Source organism: Acanthopagrus latus, chromosome 8 (genome assembly GCF_904848185.1).
Source record: "Acanthopagrus latus isolate v.2019 chromosome 8, fAcaLat1.1, whole genome shotgun sequence".
In the NCBI taxonomy this organism is placed as follows: domain Eukaryota; kingdom Metazoa; phylum Chordata; class Actinopteri; order Spariformes; family Sparidae; genus Acanthopagrus; species Acanthopagrus latus.
The window spans coordinates 16410000-16421364 of record NC_051046.1 but is presented as its reverse complement, the minus strand read 5'-3'; the positions used below and the strand labels follow the sequence as shown (position 1 = coordinate 16421364).

At 41.7% G+C, this 11365-nt stretch overlaps 2 protein-coding genes across 2 annotated transcripts; one reads left to right on the top strand and one right to left on the bottom strand.

The window, feature by feature from the left end:
* Nucleotides 1-2164: 2164 nt before the first annotated feature.
* Nucleotides 2165-9827, top strand: LOC119025146 (myoD family inhibitor domain-containing protein-like). Its single transcript, XM_037108525.1, has 4 exons — nt 2165-2421; nt 2786-2875; nt 4401-4634; nt 8405-9827. The coding sequence occupies exons 1-4, from the start codon at nt 2361-2363 to the stop codon at nt 8674-8676; spliced, it is 657 nt and encodes a 218-aa protein (XP_036964420.1). The 5' UTR covers nt 2165-2360; the 3' UTR covers nt 8677-9827.
* Nucleotides 4644-8386, bottom strand: LOC119025145 (E3 ubiquitin-protein ligase TRIM39-like). The gene has a single exon (XM_037108524.1). It carries the CDS (start codon nt 6601-6603, stop codon nt 5245-5247), a length of 1359 nt encoding a protein of 452 aa, XP_036964419.1. The 5' UTR covers nt 6604-8386; the 3' UTR covers nt 4644-5244.
* Nucleotides 9828-11365: the final 1538 nt, after the last annotated feature.

Here is an 11365-nt window from a genome sequence, read left to right as displayed (position 1 = left end):
GTTACTCTCTATCAATTTAACATACTAAGAAACACAGCAGTAGTCCACCATAAGCTCAATTTGACTGGTGGACTGAGGCAGACAATTGCGAGGAGATAAATCTAATTTGATTGATATTGTTTCTATTTGGCTTGACTGAATGCCAATTGGATACAAAATCTTGAAGAAAGTTGTCACAAGCGTAGCCTATACTATTGTTTTTAAATGTGTTTTTTATAAAGTTAGAAGAAATGCAATCATAGTAACTTATGTGAGGAGAGTAAACATGCATGTTCAACCATCCATGATTTAAAGGTGCCATACGTTACTATACTTACTGCAGATTACAATGATTAGAATGGAATCATTAAACTACACCTGAGCTAATATTTTTGTTAATATTTGTGTTTCTTGATAATCGCTAAGGGAGGTTTTCAGTAATATGCTAAAACACAATCTATGAATCTACAGTCCCAAACAGTCCCATCAGCTGCTGACGAACACCCTGAAGTGAAGCTGCAACTGCAGACTTCACAACCAAACACAGAACAAAGGCCTCCCTGTTTTGACTAATGTCAGTAATTGTCTCGGCTGATAACGAGTTAGCTTTAAGTTCGCTGTTGCCTCTCCGGGCTCCCTTTGATTCGCTGTCAGCCCATTAGATGACATTCTCCTCTGACTGCCTCTCAGCGCGCCGCGTTCACTGACTGAAAGTTAGCATGGTGCTCGACAACTTCAACGGCTTCACTTATGTGCTGCTTTGAAGTGCCGCAGACTCACTGCGAGTCAACATGTTTTTCAACGCAGCACTTTTGACAGCACTTAGTCAACAGTCCCTGTGAAAGGGCTGGTCTCCGCTCATTTTCTCATCAACATGTGATGATGATGCTGTCGCCCATGTGTCCAATTTCTTCATTAAGTCCTCATCTGTGGGAATGCATTATATTTTCTGAATACAAGTATTTAAATGCCACTGACTGTTATTTATTACTCTATTTATCTTGTTTCGGGAGGTGGAAATAAAACTCAGAAATAAGGTTTTGTTGGTGGAGCTAGTCAGCTTCAGGTATTTGGGTTGTGCCAGTGCCAAGTCACTCAAAATACAGCACTTTTCCCTGTTGGTGTCAAGGATTTTCTTTTTAAAAAAATCATGTTGAAACTTCTATCAAATTAGTGAAGATCCTATAATTGTACTCTAAATACTATTTTTTTGTAATCATTATTAATAATTTATTCATTAAAAGCATTTTTGTGATACCTTGTTTGTGTATTTTAAACTTCAACAATTGCCTATTTTTTACTGGATCAAGATGAAATTTGTCCGGAACATCCAAGGGAGAGAATTTAATAGAAGTTTCACCATGAATATTTTGCAAGAAAATCCATGACATGAACCGGAAGGCTTGAGTGTAGACATAGTGATTCTTTCTCAGATGGAGATACAGAGGGTTGACACTGTCACTGTGTGAATCCTGAGCACCGACCTTTAGCTTGTGCGCAACACAAAGGACGGGCGGGCATGACTTCACACTGGACAGGATGACAGAATAAAGGGAGCGGGATCAGTCAAATTAATTCAACAGGCCTCTAATTCTTACATATTGTGCCTTTAATACACAGTTTGCAAATAATGAAATGCTTTATAAACTATGTAGCAATTGTTATGGTTTATAAACAAAACTTTATAATGACTATCCAATATTTAGTTTTTAACCGTATACAAAGTGTTATAAACATTGGTTGCAACTTAACAATACACAATAAATGGTTTTTAAAGAATTTCGTTGTTTGTTTTTGAACTCAAGATTTAAAGTGTTACCAAAACACGACATAAACAAAAACTAGTTATTACATATACTCTTAATACTAGAATCTATAAACTACGACAGGATCATGTAAGTGTGTGTGTGTGTGTGTGTGTGTGTGTGTGTGTGTGTGTGTGTGTGTGTGTGTGTGTGTGTGTGTGTGTGTGTCCATGCATACTTACAGTACTGAGCTGACACACTTGTGGGGCATGTGTCTCCATCGTGTTAGGTGACTAAAAGCAGAAGGGACCCTTAAGTCACACAGCCAGGCCGCCGGCTGCCTCTGCTGTTCTGTGATCGGCATGTTCAGAGCAGCCACTCACGGATCTGCTGGGAAGGGGAGTGTTATTAATTCACTGAACAACAACAAAACATCCCACCACCCACCACCCACACACACACATACACACACACACACAGTACAGCTCACAGTCTCCTGAGCGGTGACTCAGGCCGGCATGTTGGGTGTTGTTGGAGGTTTCCTGACCTCTTGGTGTGGACAGAAGCAGGAGGATGGACATGGTGGACGGCTGAACAAAATGTAACAGAGACGCTGAGCAGTCATGAGTGTCAGACATGCTACCAGAGGACCATTTACCTGCGGATGGGACTGAGGAACAGAGCAACCCGACTAAAGGCAAGTACTCATGATCTAACCTGAGACAAAATCAGTTAATTTTCACCACACATTCATGCTGCTCTGGCCACTTGTTCTACGCTTCACAGAATATTGAAATATCCCTCTGTGCAGGGTGTTAAAAAGCCTGAAACACACTGAAAACATCAGGAGACACAATAGGCTCCCTCTGAAGTTAAAGCTCTTTAAGGCAGGATTAAACTCCACATATTAACTTGCAGTGATTTTGATTAATTACTGTTTTATTTATGGGGTATTTAAAAAAAAAAAGAATCCTTTCCATTTCGAGATTTTTCACGTAGGTGTGTTTCATATCTTTCGATAACCTTTCAGCTAACATGACTTATTTTTGATGTGTCTCAAGGTGGTGCGTCTTTAAAGCCAGCCCAGGAAATCCTTCCAGCACGTGACCCTGTTAGCAGAGGAAATACCATCCCCACTGACCTCATCAGCAGTAAGTAGAAACCCTGAGACCTGTATGGCAAACAATACAGTGACCACAATTAAATGCTTTTGTGATTCCCGACGAGAAGTTTCGGCTGCAAAACAAATCAGTGCTGGAGGAACAGAGTGTGCAACCCAGTCTCACGACAAGTAGGATTGTGAACGTGTCATTTTATTGTGCCACTACGCAGGTACACGAATCACATTCAGTTCAATCAGGAGAGGCTTGTCATTTGTAAAGTGAACATAAAGATTTATTGCCACGTGTACAAAACAAAATGAGAGAGTCTTTGGCAGTTTTGGGGAGTTGATGTAACTGTGCGTAGGATAGGAAACCCCCCCGATGGAGGTTAAACGCTGGTGGTGATGGAGGGAGAAGAATCCTTGAGCTCTGATAACAATCAGCAGTGGGAAATAAAATGCCCAGCCCCTGACAAAGGTTCTCTACAAGACGGGGCCACACAATTAGCAAATTTTTGTTGAGTTCCCAACAGAAACATAATTGGAATTGTTCCAAAATTTACAAATTCTCAGAATATCGCAGAAAAAGATGAGGAGAAATTAAGACGTTGCAGCAGCACAGAAACAAGTACAGACAAACAGAGAATTACCAAAATCAATAAACAGTTTTTAAGCAAAGATTAGAAGTAAAAATAGAAACTACAAGAGCGATTAAAGACTTAATCACAAGGAAAAAGAAACAGTGGTATGATAAACAGCAGCGGCAAGTCTATTACATGTATACAGTCAGGAAAATCAAAGCAGTCTTTCATGATATAACAAGATATTTTCATGTTATAACACATAAACACATCATGTAATAACATTAAACTCATCGCGTTACAACAATGTGGCATTTATCTTGTTAACATGTGAAATGTTTCACGAGATAACATGAGAACATATATGGTTATAACGAGGAAATAATATGTGGCGAACAGATGAATTGAGGAATCGACTCACCTAATCAATATGAGTTCAACTTCACGCTTGGAGGGAAACAAGATAAGTAAAAGGTATAATAAGTCAGCATATCTCTGAAGCTGAATGTGAATCAGCCTTTGGATCCGATTGCTCAAACATGCAATACTAAGTGAAGCCATTTCACACATGAAAAGGTTGATATCATAAACAAACAGCAGATTATCATACAAAATAACAAAAAATAACAAATAAACAACATTATAAATATAATCATGAGAATGCTGAGTCATTTTTTTCTTTTTCTGGCAGCAATAACCCTGAAAGGAGACGTCTACCATAAAACTGAGCCTTCAATATGATATAAAACGGCTTTAAACACTTTCACAGACAGAATAGCCTCCGCTTCCTTTCAGCAAGAAAACATATTGTATATTTTGGGTGATCCACACAAAACAACAGCTCTGTGCCCAAAAACTGATTTATCCTTAGCAGTCTGTCCTTTCTGCACCGTGCTTTAGAAAACAAGTTAATTACAGCTTGAATTTGCTTTGTGTTCACCAAGAAGTGGATGATCAGGTGAGACAATCTTAGCTGTTTTTTTTTTTGCCCAGCTCAGCCTCTACCTGCTGCAGCCTCACAGGAGCCAGAAGAGTTGAAGAAGCCTCAGTGTGACCTGCAGAAACCCACCTGCCCACGATGTGGCCTCGCAGTCCCAGACCACATGCCACCACCTGTCTCCCTACAGGGCTCCAGCTCATCGGCGCAAAGCAGCAGAAGCAGCAGGAGGAGCAGGAGGAGCAGGAGCAATGTGGCTGGATCACACCAAAATACTGCTTCACCTGCTGGTACGCGCAATAACGTTTCTCACTTTGACTCCAGAAAATATTATCAGACACTGAAACCAGGACAAGTTGTCTGTCACATGTATCTCCATAATGGCAGTAAGTAATGCTCCAACGCCGAAGCTGCAGAAGCTCAGTTTATTCTAAGTTGACGTCAAATCTACAATCTGCAAATGTTCCTTAAAAAAAACAAATAGAGGGAAAACAAAATCAACATTTTATTGATGAATTGACCAAAAGATAGCTCAAATACCAGCTTACATTAGCACTGAACACATCATCACTCATTTACATTTCAGCATCCACCTTAGAATGAGACGTCTACCATAAAACTGAGCCGTCCACCTGAAATCTTCGCTTCCTTTCAGCAAGAAAATGTACTATATATTTTTGGTGATTAAACACTTATGTATTTTACACATCATTTCATGATGTTGGCATCAAACATATTAGATTTGATGAACTGGGGCTGAATTTGAATCAGCCTTCGGATCTGGTTGCTCAAACATGCAAAAATTCACACAGAAGCAAAAAATAACACAAACATATAAATGACAGTATCGAAGTAAGCAAAACCATTTCACACATGAAAAGACTATGATTATGATTCCAATCACGCGAATGCCACACGGACCTTGGTGGGTAATATCTTCAGAGGGTATTTATCCTTATTGGTAATAAATGGAAATGTCCTCTCAGTGAAAGTGTGTGTGAAGGTGTATATGTGTGTGTTGGTGTCAAAATCAGTGAAGGACAGCTTTCCTTTGTTCCAGTCCAGGTTCATTCTGATCCTCCGGAGCTTCTTCTGCACGCTGAGAACAGTGAATGAATCCGGTGACGACTGTGCCAAGTATTTACCTTCCTGGTACCTTATTTCCCAGAATCCTGACTGTATGGCTCCCTTCCTCTTGAAAGACTCTGTCAACACACCCAGCACCCAGTGTCCACTGTCTCCTACCTCCACATCCCAGCTGTGAGTCCCAGATTCAAAACCCTTCGAACCCAGGACAGTGATGTAAGAATTGATCCTCTCCGGGTTATCAGGAAGCTGACGTCTCTCTCCTTGTCTCACGCTGGTCAGATCTTCAGACAGGATGAGGTCGGGATTTTCAGTGTTTGGGTCCAGAATCACAGGCGTGTAAGAGACCATGTCCTGCATCTTGTTCCAGATGTTGAAGGTCAGGTTGCCCAGGTGTTTAGCCTGGTCTATCAGAGCTCCCGAGGGCAGCTGTGGATCATCTGGCAGGACTTTCCGCTGGACTCGTTCCACTGTTTCCTTGTAGTTTTGCAGGAATGAGACATTGTCAGCTCTCAGCTCCTCCTCTGTGGCTCCGACTGTGTCCGAAAGAGCTCTGACCATGTTGTTCAGAGCCTCCGTCTTCTCCCTCATCATCTGACTCTTCTGCTCCTCTTCCTCCCTCAGTGCAGCCACCCTGGCCTCCTCTTCCTTGTCTAGAAACTGGCGCAGGCTCTTAAACTCCTCCTTAATCCGGCGCTCTGTGCGTCGGGCCTGAGACTTCATGTGTTTCGCAGTTTCATCAAACTTCACTTGAGCCTCCTCAAAAACCTTTAACTTCTGCTCAAAGGGCTCCAGAGTTTCCTGAAGTTTCTTCTTGTGTTGTGGTGCAGCTTCATCGATGGGTCTGACTGTGTGGTCGGTGTGATCGTCTGAATCTCTGCAGACGAGGCAGACCGGCTGCTGATGGTCCAGACAGAAGAAGTCGAGTTTCTTACTGTGCTCGCTGCAGAATGTTACAACCGCCTCCATCGAATCTCTTCTCTTACAAACTGGACAACTTGGTTTTTGTTTCTCTCTCCACCAGCTGTACAGACAGTCTTCACAGACGCTGTGGCTACATGACAGAAGAACAGGATGTTTAAGATCTTCCTGACACAGCGGACAGCAGAGCTCCTGCTCCGGTCTTGAAGCCATCTTGCTTCTGAGTGAAGCTGATAACACAGCGGACGGCATGTTAAAACACTGAGTCACTCCAGTTTGCCCTCCCTGCTGGAGAGAGTGGCCTCATTTACTTTCACTTTGAGTCTGAATCTTTATCAGCCTGCAGCAGGTTGCAGTTGATGCGTTCCATCACTCTGCTAGTTCAGGACTTCAGTACTCCATCCTGTAAACACTTTACAATAAGGACACATTAGTTAACATTAGTTGTGATTAAGGTTATACAATCTTTTTAAGTGAATAGTTCACACGAATACCATTAAATGTGAACTTTGTAGTTTTGGGAAGAAATCTTGATCAGAGGAGAAAGGTCTTCATTGACTGATTTTATTGTTTTTACGCCAAAACAAACTAAATAAACTTCATTTTCATGACTGAATAAACTGAATAAACAAACTGACCTTAAAGAACAACACAGTTATTTTTCTCTGAGAGCAGCTTGTTTATTCAATTATGGAACAAGTAAATATATCTTCTCCTCAAAAACTACACAATGCCCTTCTGATGGTATTCATGTGAATGATTCACTTAAAAGATTGTATCATCATTAGTTAATTCAATGACCAGCAACACCGGCTAATTAATCAAATAAAGACCATTAAGTTACTGTTCACTAATTAATAATAATTAAGTGCATGAGCTGTGCTTTACTTGGTAATACAAATGAAACAATGTCCCCTGAGCAAACCTCCAGGGAACATTCCAAACATCTTTTACAGGATATGCAGTGGTGGTTGGCATCTTCAAATATATAAATGTCTTTTTTGCCCTGGGGCGACGATGAAGATTTTAGCTATGACTTCACTGGAATATTATATTTATTTATTGAGAATTGAAAGCAGAGTAAATTCAGGTCAGTAAATTACAATAACTCAATAACTGTAATTCAGCAGACTCGGTCATCTTTCATTCTCATGGGAAAATTAGTTGGAGTCTGAGCATCAGAACCGTGTTTAAAAGCAAATGATTTTCCTGTTACCACCAACGACAACCGATCTAATCTTTCTACGCAAGTGGAGCTCTAAAAAGTTTCCCTTGAAGACTTCCAGACTGCTGCACTTTATTCCACTTTCATCAAAGTGTGCAGAGGGCCACTCCTTGTTTATCATTGTGTTCATGTTGTTATCCCTATGAAGTTGCGCATTAAATCAATAGAGTAGCCATACATAATGCCCCTTTTTCATCTACACACGAATCACGTATATTAGCATTTGTTATGTGCCGGGGGGTGTATAATTGGGGCGGCCGAGCAGGAAAACGCCGGACCCCACTCCCCAGGGAATTCCGCCACTTCCTTTTCATTTACTTCCCGGAGTAAACAGGATAAAACAGCTCGATTTGCATGAGCTCACTCACTCTACCTGGTGCTTGTGAGGATGAAAAACTGGTAGCTGAGTAATAATACAACGCGGCTGGGATCGCGAGAGATGCTCTGCAACACACCGGTGGGGTTAATGTATGCAATCTGATCTGCACCTAATTTGAGTTGGAGAGCAATTATGTTGTGACAGCTTCTTCCTGGCTGTTGTTCATCACCGGCAGCCTCCGTGGCCTTTTTTATTTTCCCTGGAGGGCTGAACAGCAGCTCTGTGATTAAGTAAACACAATCACACTTGATCACGGCAGCGCAGTTGTTTCTCTTTTAAGTTCTACATAACAAACAAACGCGCGAGAGATTAATTTAGGGTTAATAGAATCGTTAATCCCCATTTCTGATGCCGTCTGACAAGCCTTTTACAACACACACCAGCTTTTTCGTGACCTCAGCTCTGAGGCTTGCTGCTAAAATCACGTCTCCTCACTGTGTTACCCACAGACTCCTGTCTCCAGCTGCTGCTGGCGTGCCTGTGGTGCCAGGGCTCGGTGCTGCTCCTGGGTCTCCTGGAGGTCTGCTCCTCCTGCCTCCACACCCTCTGCTCCTCCTGCTGCCACGCCTGCGCCCGCTGTTGTGCGGCCGTCCAAGAGGCGCCTGTGGAGGAGCTCAACTGCAACGCACACTGCCACTCGGTCCTTTTCGAGTCCTGCTGCGAGCCGACCGAGTGTCTCGAGTTTTGTCTGGAGTGCTGCGAGATCTGCCATCGCAGCTAGAAGCCCTGTGGAGCACTACACTGATGATGAGACTGAAACAGATGTTGGGAGTCATTAGTGCTACAAAGACATTTCTTGTGACAAGGCGTCATCTTTCTGACCTTGTTGTGAACCTCAAAGTCATATAAGAATTAAAAGAAAAGACTGACATCACTCTCACGACTGTGCATTAAATAAGAGCTGGAGACAGGAGGCGATTAGCTTAGTTTTGCATAATGAGATGATGATTAGCTTTAAGATGTCAGACATTGTTTCCAGATTAAACAAATCAAATAAAGCATGTTATTTTTGAGGTGTAAAGGTGCTGGTAAGCATTTTTTAAACTTTGGGCAGAGCCTTCTCTACACTTGTCTGTATGCTAAGCTAAGCTAATTGCCTCCCAGCCCCAATACCTAAAGGAGTAAATCCACATTTTGGGAAACAGCTTATTCCCTTATTAAGCGAGTTAGATGAGAAGGTTGATACCACACTTGTCAAATTTGAAGCTACAGCGTAAAAACAAGCTGTGGCTTCACGAAGGTTACTTGCAGAGTATATCTTGCCATTGACTTCCAGCAGTCTCCCCCTGTTTCCAGTAATCGTTCTAAGCTAAGCTAACTGCCGCCTGGCTCCAGACGTGAGAGTGGAGTTCTCAGCTATCTCTCCACAAGAAGGCAAATGAGCTTTATTTCCCTCAATGTCAAACTATTTCTTTACCGTCAATGCATTCTCGGCTCATTATAACCACCCCGACAGGAGGAAGGAGCAGGTGCATTATTTACCTCCCGGTTGATTTTTTTTTTTTGCAAAATACATTCAAGGACCTTTTGAAATATTGAAAGACATTTCGTTGAGGTCATTTGTTGTGCTTGTTAAATCTCTTCAGATGTCCTGGGTGAATAAAACCGAAGCCTGTGTGGGACTCATTAAGGACCCGTGTTGTTGTTCTTGATCACATTGCCGCACGTGGTTATTTGTTTCATGAACAAGCACAGAAACTCGCTGTGCTGCAATTCAGGAGCTATTCACGACTCGGGCTTTATTCCACAGACACGTCTCCTTTGTACATCGAGTTGCATTTATTGACTTTGACCCACAAGACCCGGAATGAGACCTCTTTGCTCAGTTTTGTGAGGGTTCTCATGTTATAAGATTGCAGGTTTGACTTCTCCCTGCACAGCTCTTTGCAGCTGAGGAACAGGGCGACAAAAAACTTGTCAGCTCCCTCTTGAATCCTTTTTCATATTTGTCATATGAAGCACTTAGAACATAAAAGGCTGCTTATTCTCCCCAGATCTCGGAAGATCGAAGCGGGCTCCTTTAAAGCTGTCGTGTGAGATGACAGCAGAGAGGCAGAGTAAACAGCCAAAAATAAAACAAAGCGGCGATAAAGACAACGCTGTCAATCTGTCCGGGCGAGCCAAGAGGCTCATTTAAATCACGTTAGAGCGAGTAAATCGAATTTAAGTATCTCTTTTGCCCACAACACATTTGGATTCCGCCAGTGACAAGAAACAGCGGTGACGTCTAATTTACAGCATGGCGAGCGCACACCAACAAATAAACACACAGGTTTGTTCCACTTGTCCCCCTCAATTTGTTATACCCTTTACCCGCAGCTGATGTCTACCTCCGCGAATCACAAACAGCTGATAGTGTCAGAGGGAATTCAAAACCGACATATGTTGCAGCCACAGTGTTGAATTATGCTGACATGGATGCACTGTACACACTTAATTTGACTTTAGATTGAAATAAACGCTCAAACATATGTGACACTACCATCACTTTCACTTTATGTGGAGCGACAAACACAGTTATAAGCTAACATTAATAATACAATATCAAATAAAAACATTTAAATCTGCCAGATCTGGATTTTTATTTGCATTTGCATCCGCATCAAGTTGTTCTCACCTACAGATACAAGCCGCCTTTATACGGCAGATTTTTTTTCCATCAAGATCTACGCATTATTCTCAGATAAATGAATGAAAATGTTGAATAAATGCCAGATCTTGCGATGTTAAAGTTAGAGAGAGAAAAAAAAAATCACTTTATCTGGATCCACACTCACCGCTTTTGGTACGATTACATGCAGGAAACAGAACATTTTTAGTTTTGTAATTTGCTCTCTATAAATCAGTAAAGTCGACCGGAAGATGACTGATCGGCAACTATTTGAATAAAATAATACTTTCTTGTTTCAGCTTCTATATTGTGAGAATTGAATGAATTTCTGTTGTCCAGTTCAACTTCTCCTTCAGGTTGGAAGGAGACATGGGGTCAAGTCTGCTGTGGGAAACTAAAGACGATGAAGGTTCTCCATCTTTCAGGTCATGATAATTATAACGGCTATGTCATAGGCAGTAGCACATTTTCACCTCTCATCCAAGAGGCTTCTTCGGTTCTGAGAACGAGAGCTGAAACATCTTCAAGAAACTGAAACAAGTCCAGCTGCATACGATAAAGGACTGATTTCGCAGCCTTAGTACGAATAACTAGTTAAACTGACAAATAACGCAATCTTACTGGTTTCTCATCATCACACTTACTGTTACACCTTCAAACACACTTGTCTTTTCTTATAATGATATTTTGTGTGACGTTTTCAATTGGGGACAGTCAAAGTTTGAAAGGTGCACTTGCACATTTGTGTCATTGCAGGAAGATTTATTAATAAAATGTCCCGTTCGGTTGACATCCTCAT

What these genes read in the sequence shown, in the direction of transcription:
- LOC119025146 (XM_037108525.1), top strand. Translation starts at nt 2,361, where the DNA reads ATGCTACCAGAGGACCATTTACCTGCGGATGGGACTGAGGAACAGAGC. An exon ending in CCCCACTGACCTCATCAGCA is followed by an intron (nt 2,876 to 4,400) that starts GTAAGTAGAAAC and finishes TTTTTTGCCCAG; the next exon opens with CTCAGCCTCTACCTGCTGCA. An exon ending in AAATACTGCTTCACCTGCTG is followed by an intron (nt 4,635 to 8,404) that starts GTACGCGCAATA and finishes TGTTACCCACAG; the next exon opens with ACTCCTGTCTCCAGCTGCTG.
- LOC119025145 (XM_037108524.1), bottom strand. Translation starts at nt 6,603, where the DNA reads ATGCCGTCCGCTGTGTTATCAGCTTCACTCAGAAGCAAGATGGCTTCA.